This window comes from Dendrobates tinctorius, unplaced genomic scaffold (genome assembly GCF_039654945.1).
Source record: "Dendrobates tinctorius isolate UK_male_01 unplaced genomic scaffold, ASM3965494v1 ptg000211l, whole genome shotgun sequence".
In the NCBI taxonomy this organism is placed as follows: domain Eukaryota; kingdom Metazoa; phylum Chordata; class Amphibia; order Anura; family Dendrobatidae; genus Dendrobates; species Dendrobates tinctorius.
In genome coordinates, this window is record NW_027361878.1 from 31315759 (window position 1) to 31338868 (window position 23110).

At 41.5% G+C, this 23110-nt stretch overlaps 1 protein-coding gene across 3 annotated transcripts in view; it reads left to right on the top strand.

Moving 5' to 3' along the window:
* LOC141058441 (serine/threonine-protein kinase D3-like) overlaps nt 1-23110 on the top strand; it is a 125361-nt gene that overhangs the window by 87372 nt on the left and 14879 nt on the right. For all 3 annotated transcript variants that reach the window (XM_073554693.1, XM_073554694.1, XM_073554695.1), the window contains 6 exons: nt 2432-2675; nt 6150-6178; nt 7459-7531; nt 12905-13011; nt 13557-13718; nt 15501-15599. In XM_073554693.1, the coding sequence (XP_073410794.1) occupies nt 2432-2675; nt 6150-6178; nt 7459-7531; nt 12905-13011; nt 13557-13718; nt 15501-15599 (714 nt within the window). The remainder of the gene's footprint in view (nt 1-2431; nt 2676-6149; nt 6179-7458; nt 7532-12904; nt 13012-13556; nt 13719-15500; nt 15600-23110) is intronic.

Sequence of the window (23110 nt, forward strand, 5' to 3'; positions counted from 1 at the left end):
CCAGATCTGTGCCTTGCCACAATTCTGTCTCTGAGCTCCTTGGCCAGTTCCTTTGACCTCATGATTCTTATTTGGTCTGACATGCACTGTGAGCTGTGAGGTCTTATATAGACAGGTGTGTGCCTTTACAAATCAAGTCCTATCAGTTTAATTAAACACAGCTGGACTCCAATGAAGGAGTAGAACCATCTCAAGGAGGATCACAAGGAAATGGACAGCATGTAACTTAAATATAAGTGTCTGAGCAAAGGGGCTGAATACTTCTGACCATGTGATAGTTCAGTTTTCTTTTTTAATACATTTGCAAAAATTTCTACATTTCTTTTTTTTTCAGTCAAGATGGGCTGCAGAGTGTACATTAATGAGAAAAAAATGAACTTTTGAATTTACCAAATAGCTGCAATGAAACAAAGAGTGAAAAATTTAGAGGGGTCTGAATACTTTCCGTACTCACTGTATGTTTTTGAAATGTGACTACTCGGACAACTCTTCCTCAATCCTGATTTTTCCCTCTTGTAAAATAATAACACCTATACTCACCTCAGTGGTGTCAGCACTGACTCTCCTGGTGCTCGCGTAACATAATGTCACACGATCCCTGCAGCTAATGAGTGACCACTTATCACGGGGGTGTCAGATGCTACAGACAGTCACTCTGCATCTCGCTGAAGAATGTCTCTGCATTTGGCATTGCCGGCGCCTTCAAAATCCTTTTGACTTTTGGACCCAGTGGCAACCTCCCTCCTGCTTTATTTGACACACCTGGACCTGGATGTTTATAGACTCCCAGTCTGTTTCAGTGAGTCACACTGGCAACATTAAAATTTTTCCCTTGTGAAGGCTTGGAGCTGTAGCAGTTGACTTACTTCCTTATCTGGTGCTGTTGGAGGATGCTTGGTGTTACCTCTGAGTCTGCTCAAGCTAAGTTGCTTCCCCCTTGTTTGTCTCCCTTCTTCTCTTTAGTGTACAGTGGGGACTGACCAGTGTTTATCCCCTCCTCTTCCCTATTCAGCGCTTAGCTATAGGGATATACAGGGCTTAGGTTCCTGCTCAGCGATTGGTGTGGAACCAATATAGGGACGGTAGGGCAGGTAGGGTGTTATTAAATCTGCCTAGGGGTCTCCAGTCCCCCTTTCCCTAACATTTAGGCTTCCTTCCCCTCTACCTCTCGTGTTGCACTTAGTCTTCCCACCCTGTGCGTGACACTACTTCACTCTCCTCTCCTTTGGACTAATCAGATGTCCAGAACAAGCGAGAGAGAAGACACAACTCTTGCTTCTTTCGGAAGGCAATCATGTCCTAAATACATAAAAGTGACGTGGCCACTGATTAGCCTCAGGGATTGCATGACATAACAGTGAGCCGGTGCCGACACCACTGGACCGGCACCAGAGGGGATAACACCCACTTGGACTTAACGAAAGTTAACTCATTAAGTGCAAAATATGTTGATTCTGCAACAGAGAGGCGAAATTTACAAAAAAAAATGTTTTTATTCCGCCCTCAGCCATTGTTACATCATATGTCCTGCTCCACATGAAAAATTTGGTGAAAAGTTTCCTTTAACATGATCTAGGGTTTAATAGTTTCTATGAGATATAAAGTACATTGGGGTAATAGACACTTGAGTGAATTTAATAAGATCAGGAAAAAAATATCATCCAATATATTGCTGGATACAACCGTGTTATACAGAATATTATTAAGGCGGTTTTTTTTATTCATGTATTGATTTATTAGAAAGATCAGATAAAGGTACAAGGGATGATAAAGCTAAGTAGTAGAACCAAATATAATGGGAAGAAGAAAGAGAAATTGGGGACATCACAAAACACAGGTGGTCTTCTAACAAGGGAAAGAAAACAGCAAAAAATGCATTTTTTTTACCTATTTTTTTTATTACCTATTTTACCTATTGTATGAAACAAGGTAATAATACACAGAGTTAGGCTAGTTTCACACTAGCGTTTATTCGACGCAGCACATGGCGCCGCTAAGCCCCGCCCCCTGCCGGCTCCCTACCCGCCCCATCCGATCATCACCGCCTACTATCGCACATGGACGCTTGCGATCTGCAGATCATGCGCTGGCCGTGCGCTAGTAGGATTTTGGCGTGCGCCGTGCGCGCCGAAGTGCAACATGCTGTGTTCGGCGCGCACCGGCGCACCTTCAAAAGTGCGCAGCGCACGCCAAAATCCTACTAGCGCACGGCCAGCGCACGATCTGCGCACCCTATGCTAAAGATAGGGTGCGCAGATCGCAAGTGTCCATGTGCGATAGTAAGCGACGATGACCGGATGGGGCGGGTAGGGAGCCGGCAGGGGGCGGGGCTTAGTGGCGCCGTGTGCTGCGTCGAATAAACGCTAGTGTGAAACTAGCTTTATATAATAAATACCACTGCATAACTTTTCCAATTTACATTACGTTTTAGGAACTGCCCCTTTCTGATATCCTCCACATTGAGATCTTTGACAGAAATGTCAATGGTGTGACCAAAGATGGGGAGACGCCTCACTGCTTTGAGCTGCTGACAGACACCTTGGTGTATTATGTTGGGGAGCAGCGCCCCAATCCACACGCTGGAGATACCTGGTATAGGATGATTCGCCAAGCCCTGATGCCGGGGATGGACGTGAGTGCCACCACCAAACATTCAGTCCAGTCAAGTATTCCTGGTAAGATAACGTTCCGGATCTGTTAGTATTATTGCTGTATGTTGCACTAAATAAGTAATGCACATAGAGAAGCGGGCACCACCAGAGTAATGGGGAGTACATAATGACTAGTAAGAGGTAATAATTACTGGAAGAAAAAAAGAAAAAAACTCTGCTAGAAAAAGGCACTAAAACAAAATAAAATCACCATTATATTAGAAAGAAATATTTCATACAGTGGCATACGAATTAAAACCTGAAAAGGACAATGTCCTCAATAGAAAACAAAACAGTGTAAGCGCAAATAATGATACAATAGACCTCCTCACAGGGTATCGAAGCAAAACATTCTACAGAAAAAAAAACTATAACCACAAAGAAAAAGTATGGTAAGCAAATAAGAAAAAAAATGTAAATTATTATATAAATTATTCTGTGTGTGAGACAGAATCTTACAAAAAAATCCAGAAAATCACATTGTATGATTTTTACATAATTAATTTGCACTTTATTGCATGAAATAAGTAATTGATACAAAAGAAAAACAGATCTTAATATTTGGCACAGAAAACTTTGTTTACAATTACAGAGGTCAGACGTTTCCTGTAATAATAATAATCTTTATTTTTATATTGCGCTAACATATTCCCCAGCGCTTTACAGTTTGCACACATTATCATCACTGTCCCCGATGGGGCTCACAATCTAAATTCCCTATCAGTATGTTTTTGGAGTGTGGGAGGAAACCGGAGAACCCGGAGGAAACCCACGCAAACACAGGGAGAACATACAAACTCCTTGCAGATGTTGTCCTTGGTGGGATTTGAACCCAGGACCCCAGCGCTGCAGTGCTGCCCACTCAGTCACCGTGCCGCCCTGTAGTTCTTTGACCAGGTTTGCACACAATGCAGCAGGGGTTTTGTCCCACTCCTCCATACAGATCTTCTCCAGATCTTTCATTGAGTTTCAGCTTCCTCCAAAGATTTCCTATTGGGTTCAGGTCTGGAGACTGGCTAGGCAACTCTACGACCTTAGAATGCTTCTTACGGATCCACTCCTTAGTGGCCCTGGCTGTGTGTTTCTGGTCATTGCCATGCTGGAAGGCCCAGCCATGACCCATCTTCAATGCTCTTACTGAGGGAAGGAGGTTGTTGGCCAAAATCTCACGATACATGACCCATCCATCTTCCCTTCAACACAGTGCAGTCGTCCTATCTACTTTGCAGAAAAGCACCCCTATTTATATTCCTCCAACATGCTTCACTATTGGGATGTTGTTCTTGGGGTTGTACTCATCCTTCTTCCTCCAATCACAACGAGTGTAGTTGATATCAAAAAGTTCTATTTTGGTCTCATCTGACCACATGACCTTCTCTAATGCCTCCTCTGGATCATCCAGATGGTCAATGGCGAACTTCAAACGGGCCTGGACATGTGCTGGTGTGAGCAGGGGGACCTTGTTTGCCTTGCTGGATTTTAATCCATGACAGCGTAGTGTGTTACTAATGGTAATGTTTGAAACTGTGGTCCCAGCTCTCTTCAGGCCATTGACCAGGTACTTATATGGAGTCTTGGGCAGAGTCTTGACATTTCTCAGAATCATCCTTACCCCACGAGGCAAGATGTTGCATGGAGCCCCAAACTGAGGAAGATTGACAGTCATCTTGCGTTTCTTCCATTTTCTAATAATTGCACCAACAGTTGTTGCCTTCTCACCAAGCTGCTTGCCTATTATCATGTAGCCCATCCCAGCCTTGTGCAGGTCTACAATTTGGTCCCTGGTGTCCTTGGACAGCTCTTTGGTCTTGGCCATGGTGGAGAGGTTGGAGTGTGATTGAGTGTGTGGACAGGTATTTTTTAGACAGATCACGAATTTAAACAGGTGCAATTAATACAGGTAATGAGTGCAGAGTAGGAGGCTTCTTACAGAAAAATTAACAGGTCTGTGAGAGCCAAAATTTTTGCTGGTTGGTCAGTGATCAAATACTTCATGCAATAAATTGCAAATTAATGGCCGCATGTAAAAATCATACAATGTCATTTTGTGGAATTTATTTTTATATTCTGTCTCTCACAGCAACTAATATTTGGTATCTGTATGATTGTATTGACCTGATGAGGCATATTGCCAGGTAGATTACCATATAATGAACACTGTAAATAAAAAAACAAGAAACCATTCCAGAATTGTGAATTTGTTTGCAATTTTGCCACACTTGGATATTGTTTCCCATGTTACAGTAGGTCATGTGCTAAAATGAATGGTGTCATTCAAAAGTACAACTAGTTCCGCAAAAAACAAGCCCTCATATGGCTACTTGGACTGAACAATAAAAAAAAGTTATGGTTCTTGGAAGAAGGAGAAGGAAAAAGCAATTTTGGAAGAAGAAATAAATGAAAAATGCAAAAATGGAAAATCGGTCAACAATACAGCGCACTTTTGTACAAGGAGAAGCTGTATGGGAGAGTGATGCGAAAGAAGCTGTTTCTGCAAGCACGCCACAAACAGAGTCGCCTGAGGTATGCAAAAGCACATTTGGACAAGCCAGTTACATTTTGGAAGAAGGTCCTGTGAACTGATGAAACAAAGATTGAGTTGTTTGGTCATACAAAAAGGCGTTATGCATGCGCTGTATTGTTGACCGATGCACAGTGACACCATCTGCAGCAAGATGATGCTGCCGGTCTTTGGAGGTGGTCTGTGGATTGTCCTTGACTGTTCTCACCATTCTTCTTCTCTGCCTTTCTGATATTTTTCTTGGCCTGCCACTTCTGGGCTTAACAAGAACTGTACCTGTGTTCTTCCATTTCCTTACTATGTTCCTCACAGTGGAAACTGGTTAAATCTCTGAGACAACTTTTTGTATCCTTCCCCTGAAAAGCTATGTTGAATAATCTTTGTTTTCAGATCATTTGAGAGTTGTTTTGAGGAGCCCATGATGCCACTCTTCATAGGAGAATCAAATAGGAGAACTACTTGCAAGTGGCCACTTTAAATACCTTTTCTCATGATTTGATACACCTGGCTATGAAGTTCAAAGCTCAATGAGGTTACAAAACCAATTTAGTGCTTCAGGAAGTCAGTAAAAAGTAGTTAGGAGTGTTCAAATCAAGAAAATGATAAGGGTGCCCATACTTTTGCACCGGTCAAATTTTGTTTAAATGCAGATTGCACATTTTCTGTTAGTACAATAAACCTCATTTGAATCCAGAAATATAACTGAGTCCATCAGTTATTAGATATATGAAACTGAAATACCTGTTGCAAAAACCAAAATTTTTATAAAGAAAAAAGGTTAACATTAATAGGGGTGCCCAAACTTTTACATATGACTGTATCCTTTGATTTATTTAGCTGTATGTGAAAAGATTCATAAACATGAACAAATACAACAGAATAACAATATAAAATAAGTTTATTTGTGTATATTTTGAATTTCAATAATTAGCATACATTTATTTTATTCTGATTTTTATGTACCTCCTTTTCTTTAGGAGCATCTCTTGAACCACAGCAAAATTTGGTAAGTGTATCGCTGACTTTTTCACTTTTGCTTGGATTGTAGTCTGGAATTGTTAATGACTAGTCACTCAACTTGTGAGACCACATCCTTGCTCTTAGGTAACATCTTATTAGAAAAATCTGCTTCTTTCTCCACTTAAGATCCACTTCTTCCTCTTTCTCTCTGCCTTTAGACAACCCCTTATAAAGCTCAGTGGCCAATGTGAAAATAATTGTCAAGGATTTACCGAGACAGAGAGGGACCAGAAGACCACGGTGCCTGATTTCACGTACTTCTGAACTACCGTAATTAGAAGCAGTTCACCACCATATTAAGCAGTGCTGGTTTCTGCAAGCAGTGCAAGGGTTAATCGGTTCAGTTGAGAGCTCCTGGAGCTTTCCTATTTTGATGGTCTCAGCTGTTCAGTGTTGGCCACTCCCCTCTGCTGTATATACTGGCCTCTGGCAATCAGGGATTGCCAATGTTAGTTTCACACTGCCTGGTTTTGGAGTTAGAGGTATTGGATTTTTGAGGAGGCATTTGGAGTGTTTTTCACAAGACTGTTACTTGGGGATTAGTCTGTGTACATATCCTTATCCTCTCCTATTTGCTTTTTCCTTCCTTTACTTCCCAGTGTTCCACTCTCTTGCTTGTAAGTGCAAATCTGTATGTTTGGTATTTTCATTTATCCCTGTATGTCTTCCTTTGTTAGTCTGGTTTGTGTATTCTTATAAACTACAACTCCCCACTTCCCTGGGTGGAGAGGGGACAGTTAAGGGCTGATTAAGGTACTCAGCAAGGCATGTGGCCCTGGTGTCTTCACCATCAGAAGTAATCCAGGGAGTAGAGATAGCTAGGGTGCCCATATCTTTAGGGATAGGGAAGGAGCCCCCAGCCCCGGGATGTCCTGCAACAGTGCCATGACAATAATTATAGTTTTGCTTTTTTTTTACCTAGACAACATGCATACGTAAAATATCAGCATTCATTCTTAAAAAAAAATGTCTTATTCCGCAATAAAATAGCTATAAAAATATGTCATTTACTTATTATACCAGTCCTCTAAGCAGCCATACACACGCAGTAGCCGTTGGCTAAACAAGTCTTTTCAGACAAATAATTACCTCCAATGGGCACAATAGGTAGTTGAAGTGCAGAATGTGCCATCCTTTTATTCTACCACTACAATTGGGGAAGGATAGGCTGTAATACAGCATAGGTATCACTGCCGCAATCCTCTGGTATCATGAGTTGAAAGCTTCCAACAAATATTTTTAAAGCAAATATTTCTTATATTTTAGGATGTCAGTCATATGTATCAGATCTTCATAGATGAAGTTTTGGGATCAGGACAATTTGGCACAGTTTATGGAGGTATTGTAATATTTTCTTATTTTGTATGCTTGAGTAACTTTTTGCCTTTCTTTCTGTGTTTTTCATGTCTTGTCTAAAACTTAAAGGGGTTGGCCACTAAATTTTATTGATGGCTTAGGATAGGCCATCAACATGTAATCGGTGGAAAAAGGTTAGATTCAGCTCATCCCTTTGTTCACTGATAATACAGCAAGATCCGAGCAAGGACACGTCTCCGCCCAGACGTCTGGAAACAATCCAAGGAAAAAAAGGGGAAAATCCAGCTCAAGGAATAAAAATCCAAATATTTCTTTATGCATTCCATTAAAATACAAATATGGCTGCTATGGTCGTCGTTGCGGTTTTTTACCCTGGCATGGGATAACTGCATAAGGAGATGCCCAGAGGATCTGAACGCGTTTCGAGCGCTATGCGCTCTTAAACTCAGAATGACCTCAAGGAAGTAACTGAGCAGCATATTAAGACAATACACAGCTGCACATAATTAATTAATTGGAGAACACAGAATATATAAAAAAAGAAATAAGAAAAAATAACATTATATATAACAAAGAAAACCAATAAAAATGTGTACATACAATTAATAATGAAGCATGATCCTTTCTTAAATTCATACCCATCGGTACTCGTGTATCGAGAAGGTAAATCCAATATGCCTCTCTGTCCCGTAAAAACTTCTCTCTATCACCACCTCGAATTCTTCTTCTGATTTGTTCTATGGCATAAATTTTGACAAATGGAAGGTCCCTATTGTGAATGGACACAAAATGCTTTGACACATTAGATATATTGCGAATTGTGGGCTGTACAATATCGTATAGATGCTCCCGAATCCTGTCCTTTAGCTTGCGGATAGTTGAACCCACGTATTTTAGACTACAGTGTGTACATTCCACAATATAAATGACAAAGTTCGAGTTACAGTTTAAAAAATCTTTGATCTTATATTCTTTGTTATTTGAAGAATCAAAAAAAGATAAGGTTTTAAGTGAAAACGAGCAAGTTTTGCAGGGGGACTGACCACATTTATAATAGCCCATTACCGATAACCAATTTTTATTTTTGCTGTTTTTATTTTTATTATTATTTATACTATATAAGCTAGGGGACAAAAAATTCCCCAAAGTTAATGCCCTCCTAGAAACAATTCTGATACCATTTGTTAACAAGTTATCCATAATATCATCATTGCGGAGTAAATATAAATTTTTATTGATTATTTCACTAATTTGTTTGAAGTATGGACTATAAATAAGAACTAGTGTGGGACAATCAGTTTGTTAGTTTCTGTTTTTGAAAGTACATTTTGGCTTGAATAATATGTCTCTTGTTTTATTATTTACAATGTTGGCTGCTCGATTCATTGTCCAATTTGGATATCCACGTTTATTTAAACGATTTTTTATGGAGATAAATTCTCCATCAAAAGATGATTTTTTTGCTGCCGTTCCTCTTTGCTCTGATTAATTCTCCCACAGGAATCGCTTTGATTGTGTGAGCAGGGTGGAAGGAACGTGCATGTAAAATTGTATTGCCAGCGATTTCTTTGCGGTATGTAGAAGAAGAGATACATTGCTGTGGTATCCCAGTTAAATGAAGATCCAAAAAAACAAACTGTAGATCTATCAAAAGAATATGTGAATCGCAAATTGAATTGGTTAACATTAATGTAATCTGTCATGATCCAGTTTGGATCTGACAGTTTAAATTCAGAAAGTGAACTTTTTTTTTCCTTTGGCTTGGTGCCAAAGTGGTGTGATTGCCCCCGGTGGCCATTAGAATTATTACACGTGGTGTCGTTCATTCTAAGTTGCCCCGGTGGTGGTGAGCGGTCGTGCACTTTAGTTTCTTTGGTTTAATGTGCACTTAATTACAAATCAGGTGTTAGGCTCTATAAAAGAGAGTCAGGTGTGTTCAATGACTGTTGGTGATATTGATTGTGTGTTCAATTGGCAAGTAAGCCTGGGGGAGGAAGGAGCTGAACATGAGTCCTGCGCAGCCCAGCCAGAGGGGACGAGTGGCAGCTATGTGGTCTGCAAGAAGGGCTGGCATGGCGTGGTGGAGTCACAGTTTATGGTGTCGGCAGGAAGTGCTGGCATGGCTTGGTGGAGTGGCGACTATGGAGAGAGTTGCACTCAGCATGCGGGACTTGGTTGCTGAGAGCTGGACTCAAGCATGCTGGACTTTTTGGGCAGGAGCTGAACTCATCTTTGGGACTCTGTTACTGGACTTCTGCAATTGGTGGTGGACTCTGCTCCAAGACTGCACTATGGTGAAGGATCCAGTTATGGTGATGGATCCGGGTGGAGGAGAAGATGCACACAGGTGGTGGGCTCTGTTGCTAGGAGCGTACGCAACAGAGCAAAGCTAAGTGGTGTTTCCCCTGTTTTGTCATCTTTCCTCATGTGTGTTTTAGTGCAGTGGTGGGATTAGTTTCCGCACCGACCAATTCCCTAGTGAGGGTTTAGGTCAGGACGAGCTAGGGTTTTTAGGTTCCTGTTACACGCCCGGTGCAGAACCGGCATAGGGAACGTTAGGAGTGCAGGGACACTGGCTCAGGGGAGCTCAGGAGGTCTCCACTTCCATATTCCCTATCGCAGGGCCCACCATTGTTAATGTTACCCAGGTTTCCCTTATTGTTTAAATTCGCCTTACTGGAGGCGGGGTTTCCAGACTTGTATATACATGTAATGTCTAAATTCGCCAGTTGGAGGCGGTGTATCCAGCTGCACGTGTTTATTATTTAAATTCGCCCCACTGGAGGCGCTGTATCCAGGGTCACATGTGTCATATGGGTTCGCCTTGAGGTACTCGCTGCGTCCAGACACACGTGACCATGACATAATCAATGGAGAGGGGAATAAAATGAACATCCCCTTTCCATATAATTAACAAATCGTCTATATATCTTATATACCATTCTATATTATTCAGAAAAGGATTATTTACATAAAAAATGAACAATTCCTCCCACCATGCCATTACCAAGTTAGCGACTGAAGGGGAAAATTTTGCCCCCCATCGACACACCAATGTTTTGTAGATAAAATTTCTCATTAAATAAAAAATAATTGTGAGATAACAACAATGTAATTCTGTAATTCCATACAATATTGACTATATTTGCATAGATGATAGCGTACTGCCGATATTGCAATGTTATGAGGAATGCATGTGTACAACGAAACCACGTCACAAGTTAACCAAGTCCAATCTTTATGCCACAAAACATTATGAAAAATGCCAAAAACATCTTTGGTATATTTTACAAATCCTGGAATACGATGCAGGGCTGAAGAACCGAATCCAGCCACTGACCCAAATGTTCATTGGGTGCATAGGAGGTGGAAATACGTTTTTATGTGTTTTGGGTAGTACATGTAAGATTGGTATAACTGGATTATTAATTAGAAGGTATTCTGACTGTTTTTTGGTAAAAAAAAAACCTTGTTTAACCCCATCATCAATTATCGATTTACATTTGCTGAGAAAAGGGACGGTGGGATCACCTTGTAAAATAGTATAAATAGTGTCTTTAGAAATCATTTCATTCCCTGCTGCAAGATAATCACATGATTTCATAACCACAGCTGAGCCCCCTGTATCCAACATTTTGATTATGATGTCAGGATTAGATTTTAAATTATCAAGAACTTTTCTCTCAGCAAATGTAAGTATCAGGGTCCTGACAGCGCCGGCGTACAGCCTCCGCTAAGCAGGGACTCACCAGTACTGTAGAGACCCCTGGGGACAAGAACAGCCGGAAAATACAGATGCACAGGACCTGAACGCTGAAGTTTAGCAAGCCGGCATGGGACCTGCGGTCATGTGACTGCAAGGGGGCGGGGCTTAGCGTCCTGCTTTCAGAGAAGGTAGAAAACTCAGAGTCGGGCAAAACGGAGGTCATCCACAGTACAGGCAACAAGGCACAGGAGGGATAAACAGACGGGAGGTCAGACAAAGCCAAAGGTCATACACAAGAGGGCGGTGCGGTACCAAAGGGATGGGCAGAGAGCAGTCGAGTCACAAGCAGAGAGTCATACACGAGAGAGCAGTGCGGTACAAGAGGGGCAGGCAGAACTCGTAACAGGGACAGAACCGGATCACAACCAAACAAGCAACAGGTTATCAGGCACAAGGCACACGTATACAAGAGGTCAACTAACTCAGCCGAGGGCAGGAGTATAACTGACACTGGAGCTAGGTCAAGTGAGCAATAAATAGCCGCCCTCTGCCAGAGAGAGGCAGAACAATTAACCCCCTGTCTGACCAGGACGGGCCAAAGTGAAACCCCGTCCTGGATCATGACAGTAAGATTAAATCCAGGTAAGTCATTATTGGGGTTGTTTAACAATTTTTTAATATCTTTCTCAACACAGTCTTGAAATTTCTCCATCTCATTAGTTCTAGCTTGAACAGGATAGAACTGTGGGTTTTTCAACCTAAAAGGAAAATAAAAGGTTAATGAGTCGAGAGACCTATTGGGAGTTTCCATGTCAGATAGACTTAACAGGCATGTTTGTTCCAAAAAGTTCTTTCCTAAGAATTGGTTGTCCAGGGGGATCACATGTGAATCCTGGGAGTCAATAGCCGAGAAAAAATGTCTCTTTATAGTGAGGTCTCTGATGAACTTGTCTTTTATAGTTGAAAAAACGTCCAAGTTTAAAGTTTAAATTCGTTGGTGCAAAGTTCAAACCTCTAGATAACAATTTTATTTCAGATGGAGATAACGAAAGAGACGAAAGGTTCACAACATCTAATGATTTGTTTTGTGGGAGCTCCTTAGGCGATTTTTCAAAAAGGCTGGAGTGTCTGTTGTGCTTCCTGCCCCCCCTCCTTGTGCGTTTTTTGGAACAGCATTGAATCTACGAGGTTTTTTGTAATAATTAGATTGAGACTTGTTCGCTCTGGTGCGATTGTCCTCTACAAAATCGCATAGTGGGTCCGCTGATGTATCTGATGACTCCAAATCAGAAGAGGAAAGTATAACTTGATTGTGGCGAGTAGTATCAGAAGCATTAGACGTACCCGGCCGCGGCCACCATAGAAGTGACAGAACTTTCAGCAGCTGCCAGCACCAGGAAGCCAGGAACAGATGATCAGTGAGGGTGACGGATGTCACACCCCAACCGATCAGATATTGATTGTTTATCATAAAGATAGGCCATCAATTAAAAAAAAAACTTAGTGGACAACCTCTTTAATAACAACATTAAGCTTTAAGTGGTAATTTAAAGTTCTACTGCAATAAATATCATTTACGGCACATAGATGATGATTTATTGGTATATTAATATATAAGGACCTATGTGTTACTTTTCTATATTTTTGTCACTGTTTTTCATTATATAGCACTTTATTTTGTTCTTTCAGGAAAGCATCGGAAAACTGGAAGAGACGTTGCAATAAAAATCATAGATAAACTCAGATTTCCCAGTAGGCAAGAAAATCAACTCAGAAACGAGGTGGCCATACTGCAGGTAGAAAATAAGGATCTCTCAATGATATAATACTGTCATACATACTTGGATTCATCCTCTAACTAAGGGCTCACTCAGACGTCCATGCACAATGGATCGATCTCTGACCGCAACGCACAGGCTGGCTGCGGTTCTCCCGACCCGAGTGTCACAACCTGTTAGAAATATATGAAGTAGTCATGAGATCCACGGCCAGTCCGTGCATTGCAATCCACGATCAGACAGATGTGCATGGATGACTGAATGAACCTTGACACTTATCTTCCATAACTATTCCACTCTAATACTATAGATAGACACGTACATTCTGGGGATGCAAAAATGGCACCAGTGTGTCAGCATCATCCTGTACTTGGGATCGTGAGCATGCTTCTCAGGCTCCATAGTTGGGTTTGATTGTGGTCACGATATTTGCACCGCACACCTACAGTGACCGCTTTTGTCCCCATATATACCAATATTTTATCATATATAATTGGTATCAGTAAAAAGAGAATGCATATTTATCGCAATTCTTAGGATTACTACTTGTGTCTATTTTTCAGAATTTGCGATGTCCTGGTGTTGTCGACCTTGAAGCCATGTGTGAGACCCCTGAACGTATTTATGTGGTCATGGAGAAATTGCATGGTGATATGCTGGAAATGATCTTGTCAAGTGACAAAGGTAGACTTCCTGAAAGGATCACAAGGTTTATTGCCACCCAGGTAAAGTACTTCTCACTTTTGACTAATGTAAATAATTATTTTAGTGTCAAGTCAATTCACAAAAGCCTCAGATGTTTGGGTGTCAAATGTATAAACTAATTCTGGGGCAGTAGTAAAGTCATACCAAAGTCATTGACATAATACAACTTTTGCATGGCAGAGCCATGGGCAAGGAGTCGTTGAAGGGGCTACCCTCCTTGGTGTGACCACTAGAGATAAGCAGAACTGACTAGATTCAAATTCGGCAATTTTACCAGATTTATTTAATTGACTTTTACCGGGAAATTTGACTTTTTGTGAATTGACCCCAGGGCATAATAAACGTAAGGTGTAGAAAAAATACAAACAACTAATACTCCTCTCAATACTCACCTCTGCTGCACACTATCCCCCGTGTGGTCCTCGACACCTCTTTTTACCACCACTGCATGCTGAAACCCCTACGCATCTTCATGCTAGGCCAGGACTTCCAGCCGTGACTAGGTCAGGAACATCCCGACCTAGTTGCCAACAATGTCGCTGCAACATTAAAATGCACATTTCAAGTGGTGGCTGGAAGTCCCAGCTCAGTGTAAAGAAGCCCAGGGTTTCAGCGGTAAAAAGAGGTGCCAAGGACTTAAGGGGAGAACGAGCAACAGAGGTCATCAGAGAAGTGAACAGTGAGGTATTGTGTTTTTTTGGATTGTTTTTTTAGCCTTATACCAGAACTGTACGCTTTAGCAAAATGGTGTCCATTTTACTGAATAGGCGTGGAGCGAGTTACAAAAAAACCATACATTCTGGAGAATACGGATTTTCGTAAGATTTCACTCAAATAAATTTACCCAACTGTAGTGACCACACTTTGCCTTCAAAACAAGATAAATTCTTCTGGGTGCACTGGCACCGAGTCAGGGACTTTGTAAGATTATAGTCAGGTTTGTGAATAACCAATTATAGCAATCAGATGAAAATAATAATAATTATCATACTTAGGTTGAAACACAGTAATTAGCTGAAACAGAAACAGCTATGTAGAAGGCTTAAAACAGATAAAGGCAGCTATGAAGGTGAGGTTGTAGAAGACAGTTTCATATTACAGGTCATACATCATGGCAAGACTGAGTACAGCAACAACCAGGTAGTTATTTTGCATCCGCAAGGTCTCTCCCTGGCAAAAATGTCAAAGCAGACTGGGGTTTCAAGATGTGCTGTTGAAGCTCTTTTGAAGAAACACCAAGAAGTGGGAAACATTGATGATGGTAGGAAACTTAGTGCAGCAGATGAAACATATGCTTACATCCATTCGAAACTGGAAGATGTCCAGCTGTTCCTTCAGCTCAGAAACCAGTAGAGCTTGAACCCACCTACACTCTTTCACCTCTCAAAAATCTGTCCAGAAGTGGTCTTTATGGAAAATTGTGTCCAAAAAGCCATAGTTTTGACATGGAAACAAGGAAAAGTGACTCAACTATGAAAAAAACATAGGGACTGGGGTACAGAAAATGGCAGCAGGTGCTCTTGACATAGGAGTCAAAATGTGAAACATTTGGTTGTAACAGCGGACAGTTTGTTTGGCAAAGGGCTGGAGAGCGGCACAATAATGAGTCTCTGCAGGAACTGTGAAGCATGGTGGAGACTACTTCAAGTTTGGAGCTTAATTTTAGCAAATGGAGTTGGGGATTTGGTTAGGATTAATGGTGTCCTCAGTTCTGAGAAATACAGGCAGATACTTATCCAGACATTTAAAGTTTAATAAATTGCTTTAAATAAATTGAATTCAGTTTTTCTCTTTTTTAATAGATATTAGTAGCTTTACGCCACCTTCATTCAAGGAGTATTGTGCACTGTGATCTCAAACCGGAGAATGTTCTCTTGGCAACAGAAGATCCATTCCCACAGGTAAGAGTCAGAGCAAATGAAAAAAAAAGATTGCTAAGGAAAGCTATGTTCACACCATGAGTTTTTTACACTGCATATTTTAGAAAAAATGCAAGAAACCAATTTTACGTAATGGTTGAAGAAAATCTGCAACATCAAAAACTCACCAAAAAGCCTTTCGTGGGAACGTAGCCTTAGGCCGGGATCACACACAGCGAGATACGGCCGAGTCTCGCAGGTTAAAGCCAAGCTCTGGCGCCGGCACTCCGGAGCGAAGCGTGCAGCCGCATAGCAATACATGGAGCTGCACGCTCCGCTCCGGAGTGCCGGTGCCAGAGCTTAGTTTTAATCTGCGAGTCTCGGCCGTATCTCGCTGTAGTGTGACTCCGGCCTAATAGTTATCATAGTATTGTAGTGTACACACGTGGTCCTGCATCTGTACATAGTTGGGTTCATAGATCAATCGGTCTAAGAAAAATCACACTTTACGTACATGTCCAAAATGCCAATTTTACTTATTTATTAGTGTATTGATAAAGTCAATATTATTTTAACCACGTAACATACATGTAAGTCATCAACGAGATGTAGTTCACACGCAAGGATATATTGTACATGTACAGCATGTCATGTCACCACTGATTATGCAGGCACAACACTTGTGCCTGAACAATAATGAGAAGCAGTGTAACTGTAATTAACGGCCACACTTCATTATGGACAGCTGAGATTGGAGAAAAATGTAATCCCACTCATTTAAGGCTGCGTTCACACATTGCGTTTTTTTTTGCGCTTTTGTGGCGATTTTCCGCTGCGAAAACACTGCAAAAACACTAAGAAAATGCATCCCATACAATCCTATGGGATTCCGCATTGCTGTGTTAATGCTGCGGATTTTACCACTGCAGAATCGTATCTCGGTAAAATCTGCAGCATGCTCATTCTTTTTGCGGAATCGTGGCGATTCCACACCCATAGGAATGCATTGATCCGCTTACTTTCCGCATGTGGCTATTCCCACCATGCGCAAAGTAAGTGGATCATATGCGGATGGTACCCAGGGCCTGGAGGAGAGGAGACTGTCCTCCAGGCCCTGGGTACCATAATCCTGTAAAAAATAGAATTAAAATAAAAAATAGTGATATTTTCACCCTCCGGCATCCCCCGGAGTCCTTCCTGCTCTCACCGCGCTCGGGCATCTTCCGGTCCCAGTAATGCTTTGCGTGAATGACCACGATGATGTCGTGCTCTCACAAGCGTGACGTCATCTCAGGTCCTTTGCACAAAACATTACTGGGACCAGAAGATGCCGGGAGTGCCGCAGAGCAGATCGGGTACCGTCAGAAGATGAGAATAACAATATTTTAAATTTTTTTAATTATTTTAACATCCTACCTATCACATTCCAAGGAATGCTAATCGCTTGGAATGCGCAAGCATTCCACAAGCGAAAAATGCTTGCAAAACGCTTGTTTTCCGTGGAAGAACGCATGCGAATTCGCATGCTTTTTACCTGCGGCAGGAGTGCGGAAATGTTGCGGAAATTTCCGCAGCATTTCTGCAACGTGGGTACATAGCCTAACCATTGATGTCCCGTAATAATTTCTAAATCCCAGGTCTGCATAGAAATCGTGTCCTTTAGTGCTCCTCTTATCTTGTCTCTAAACGACAAGTGAAAAATAGTTAAAAGTTAGTCATCTCATGTAACTAAAAACAATTGTTAAAAAATAAATTAAATAAGTAATTTAGAAGATTGTCCACTACTGACCAAGTCTTATTTAAAGGGGTTGTCCACTAACTCTTGTGGGTCCCTATGTCTCCCTCCAGTAAAATAATAAGGCCGGCATCACACTAGAGAGAAATATGGACGAGTGAGAGGCGTGAAAACCACTCATTGCACGCGGACCAATGATTCTCTATGGGGCAGCTCCCATCAGCCGTATATTTCTCGCATATATTCTACGCTCCGTGCCAATCGAAGCATGCTGCGTTTGTCAGAGTACTACGCCCGTAGTACGCCAATGCAAGTCTATGGGGGGGCAAAAAAAAATGCATTACACACTGACCACACATGTGACTTGCGAGAAATACGCACCCGGTGTCCTTTAGAAAAGCCGGCAATTCAGTGCGCGATACAGTAAAATCACACTGACAGGTCTAATAAAGAAACGAAAGAATAGATAGATACACATAGAATACATATATATATATATATATATACACATGTAATTGAGGCACATATACAGTATATATTTACATTTCATAGAGTTCTTCATAGCAGAATAGCCGCTAATTCAATTGCCGGCTTCTGCAAAATCATTCACAAACCCGATATGAAATGACACATGGTTTACATACAGTAACCCATTTCATTTCGGGTTTATTTAATATATCCCTGACTAATAGTTAAATTAGGGTTTGTGTGTCAAATTTGGGACGTCTAGGTGTTAAATTAAGGGGTTAATTCGTTGGAAAAAAAATGCGTGGGCTCCCACGGCAAAATCTCAACCAGAGAGGGAAAGCAGGTGAGTGAGGGCAGATTTTAATAGCCTTGAGAGGGACCATTGTTTTTGGCCCCGCCCTGGCTACAAAAATCTGCCCCCAGACACCCCAGAAAAGGCGCATCTGTAAGATGCGCCTTTTCTGGCACTTATCCTCTCTATTCTCATTGCCCTGTAGCAGTGGCTAATGGGAATTACATTAATATTAATGGCTTAATGTTACCTTGCAATTGGAAGGTGACATTAAGCTGATTAATAATGGAGGTGTCAATTAGACACCTATCCATTATTAACCCTAGACTATTAAACGGTTAAAAAACATACAGACATTAATTAAAAATTATTTTAATGAAATAAAGACACCTAGTTTTTGACAAGATTTATTGCTCTGGTAATCCAAAAATAAATCATCGACCTGTAGCAAAAATAAAACAAAAAAGCAACAATATCCTTACCTCTCCACTGCTTAGTCACGTCCCCCCCGCTGCAATCCATCAGAAAGGGTTAAGTGGTTTACACAGGGACCGATGCTAATGGGACCAGCCCCATGTAAACCACTGCCAGAATTAATTATTTCATCTCTGCGCAGCCTCCCTGGCTGCTCTGAGATGAACTAATTACCGTGGGAAATGTTCTGCATTTTTTCCCATGCTTATCAGTTCACCTCAGGTCAGCGAGGGGATTCCGCGCAGCCTCAGTGATATCACTGGCTGACCTGAGATGAACTAATGAGCTTGGGAAAAAATGCAGAAACTTTCCCACGGTAGTTAGTTCATCTCAGGGCAGCCGGGGAGGCTGCGCAGAGATAAACTAATTCATTCTGGCAGTGGTTTACATGGGGCTGGTCGCATTAGCACCGGTCCCTGTGTAAACCACTTAACCCTTTCTGATGGATTGCAGCGGGGGACGTGACTGAGCAGCGGAGGTAAGGATATGGTTGATTTTTTGTTTTATTTTTGTTACAGGTCGAAGGTTTATTTTTGGATTACCAGAGCAATAAATCTTTTCAAAAACTAGGTGTCTTTATCTCATTAAAATAATTTTTAATTAATGTCTGTGTGTTTTTTAACCATTTAATAGTCTAGGGTTAATAATGGATAGGTGTCTTATTGACACCTCTCCATTATTAATCGGCTTAATGTCACCTTCCAATTGCAAGATGACATTAACCCATTAATATTAACCCATTAGCCACCGCTACAGGGCAATGGGAATAGAGAGGATAAGTGCCAGAAAAGGCACATCTTATAGATATTCTTTTTCTGGGGTGTCTGGGGGCATATTTTTGTAGCTGGGGGGGGGCAAAAACAATGGTCTCTCTCAAGGCTATTAAAATCTGCCCTCGCTCACCTGCTTTACCTCTCTGGTTGCGATTTTACAGCGGGAGCCCACGCATTTTTTCCCAACAAATTAACCCCTTAATTTAACACCTAGACGTCCCAAATTTTACACACAAACCCAAATTTAATTATTAGTCGGGGACATATAAAAAAAATACATGAAATGAAATGGTTTACTGTATGTAAACTATGTGTCATTTCATGTCGGGTTTTAATATATATATATGTGTGTGTTTCCATGACATGTATGTATGTATGTATGTATATACAGTCATATGTTAAAGTTTGGGCACCCCTATTAATGTTAACCTTTTTTCTTTATAACAATTTTGGTTTTTGCAACAGCTATTTCAGTTTCATATATCTAATAACTGATGGACTCAGTTATATTTCTGGATTCAAATGAAGTTTATTGTACTAACAGAAAATGTGCAATCTGCATTTTAACAAAATTTGACCGGTGCAAAAGTATGGGCACCTCAACATAAAAGTGACATTAATATTTCGTAGATCCTCCTTTTGCAAAAATAACAGCCTCTAGTCGCTTCCTGTAGCTATTAATGAGTTCCTGGATCCTGGATGAAGGTATTTGTGACCATTCCTGCTAACAAAACAATTCCAGTTCAGTTAAGTTTGATGGTCGCCGAGCATGGACAGCCCGCTTCAAATCATCCCACAGATGTTCAATGATATTCAGGTCTGGGGACTGGGATGGCCATTCCAGAACATTGTAATTGTTCCTCTGCATGAATGCCTGAGTAGATTTGGAGCGGTGTTTTGGATCATTGTCTTGCTGAAATATCCATCCCCTGCGTAACTTCAACTTCGTCACTGATTCTTGCACATTATTTTCAAGAATCTGCTGATACTGAGTTGAATCCATGCGACCCTCAACTTTAACAAGATTCCCGGTGCCGGCATTGGCCACACAGCCCCAAAGCATGATGGAACCTCCACCAAATTTTACTGTGGGTAGCAAGTGTTTTTCTTGGAATGCTGTGTTTTTTAGCCTCCATGCATAACGCCTTTTTGTATGACCAAACAACTCAATCTTTGTTTCATCAGTCCACAGGACCTTCTTCCAAAATGTAACTGGCTTGTCCAAATGTGCTTTTGCATACCTCAGGCGACTCTGTTTGTGGCGTGCTTGCAGAAACGGCTTCTTTCGCATCACTCTCCCATACAGCTTCTGCTTGTGCAAAGTGCGCTGTATTGTTGACCGATGCACAGTGACACCATCTGCAGCAAGATGATGCTACAGGTCTTTGGAGGTGGTCTGTGGATTGTCCTTGACTGTTCTCACCATTCTTCTTCTCTGCCTTTCTGATATTTTTCTTGGCCTGCCACTTCTGGGCTTAACAAGAACTGTACCTGTGTTCTTCCATTTCCATACTATGTTCCTCACAGTGGAAACTGACAGGTTAAATCTCTGAGACAACTTTTTGTATCCTTCCCCTGAAAAGCTATGTTGAATAATCTTTGTTTTCAGATCATTTGAGAGTTGTTTTGAGGAGCCCATGATGCCACTCTTCATAGGAGAATCAAATAGGAGAACTACTTGCAAGTGGCCACCTTAAATACCTTTTCTCATGATTTGATACACCTGGCTATGAAGTTCAAAGCTCAATGAGGTTACAAAACCAATTTAGTGCTTCAGGAAGTCAGTAAAAAGTAGTTAGGAGTGTTCAAATCAAGAAAATGATAAGGGTGCCCATACTTTTGCACCGGTCAAATTTTGTTTAAATGCAGTTTGCACATTTTCTGTTAGTAGAATAAACCTCATTTGAATCCAGAAATATAACTGAGTCCATCAGTTATTAGATATATGAAACTGAAATACCTGTTGCAAAAACCAAAATTGTTATAAAGAAAAAAGGTTAACATTAATAGGGGTGCCCAAACTTTAACATATGACTGTATATATATACACTCACTGGCCACTTTATTAGGTACACCTGTCCAACTGTGTGTTAAGACTTAATTTCTAATCAGCCAATCACATGGCGGCAACTCAGTGCATTTAGGCATGTAGACATGGTCAAGACAATCTCCTGCAGTTCAAACCGAGCATCAGTATGGGGAAGAAAGGTGATTTGAGTGCCTTTGAACGTGGCATGATTGTTGGTGCCAGAAGGGCTGGTCTGAGTATTTCAGAAACTGCTGATCTACTGGGATTTTCACGCACAACCATCTCTAGGGTTTACAGAGAATGGTCCGAAAAAGAAAAAAAATCCAGTGAGCGGCAGTTCTGTGGCCGGAAATGCCTTGTTGATGCCAGAGGTCAGAGGAGAATGGGCAGACTGGTTCGAGCTGATAGAAAGGCAACAGTGACTCAAATTGCCACCCGTTACAACCAAGGTAGGCAGAAGAGCATCTCTGAACGCACAGTGCGTCGAACTTTGAGGCAGATGGGCTACAGCAGCAGAAGACCACACCGGGTACCACTCCTCTCAGCTAAGAACAGGAAACTGAGGCTACAATTTGCACAAGCTCATCGAAATTGGACAGTAGAAGATTGGAAAAACGTTGCCTGGTCTGATGAGTCTCGATTTCTGCTGCGACATTCGGATGGTAGGGTCAGAATTTGGCGTAAACAACATGAAAGCATGGATCCATCCTGCCTTGTATCAACGGTTCAGGCTGGTGGTGGTGGTGTCATGGTGTGGGGAATTTTTTCTTGGCACTCTTTGGGCCCCTTGGTACCAATTGAGCATTGTTGCAACGCCACAGCCTACCTGAGTATTGTTGCTGACCATGTCCATCCCTTTATGACCACAATGTACCCAACATCTGATGGCTACTTTCAGCAGGATAATGCGCCATGTCATAAAGCTCGAATCATCTCAGATTGGTTTCTTGAACATGACAATGAGTTCACTGTACTCAAATGGCCTCCTCAGTCACCAGATCTCAATCCAATAGAGCATCTTTGGGATGTGGTGGAACGGGAGATTCGCATCAGGGATGTGCAGCCGACAAATCTACGCCAACTGTGTGATGCCATCATGTCAATATGGTCCAAAATCTCTGAGGAATGCTTCCAGCACCTTGTTGAATCTCTGCCACGAAGAATTGAGGCAGTTCTGAAGGCAAGAGGGGGTCCAACCCGTTACTAGCATGGTGTACCTAATAAAGTGGCCAGTGAGTGTATATATATATATATATATATATATATGTGTGTATATATATATATATATATATATATATATATACAGTATATACACTCACTGGCCACTTTATTAGGTACACCTGTCCAACTGTGTGTTAAGACTTAATTTCTAATCAGCCAATCACATGGCGGCAACTCAGTGCATTTAGGCATGTAGACATGGTCAAGACAATCTCCTGCAGTTCAAACCGAGCATCAGTATGGGGAAGAAAGGTGATTTGAGTGCCTTTGAACGTGGCATGATTGTTGGTGCCAGAAGGGCTGGTCTGAGTATTTCAGAAACTGCTGATCTACTGGGATTTTCACGCACAACCATCTCTAGGGTTTACAGAGAATGGTCCGAAAAAGAAAAAAAATCCAGTGAGCGGCAGTTCTGTGGCCGGAAATGCCTTGTTGATGCCAGAGGTCAGAGGAGAATGGGCAGACTGGTTCGAGCTGATAGAAAGGCAACAGTGACTCAAATTGCCACCCGTTACAACCAAGGTAGGCAGAAGAGCATCTCTGAAAGCACAGTGCGTCGAA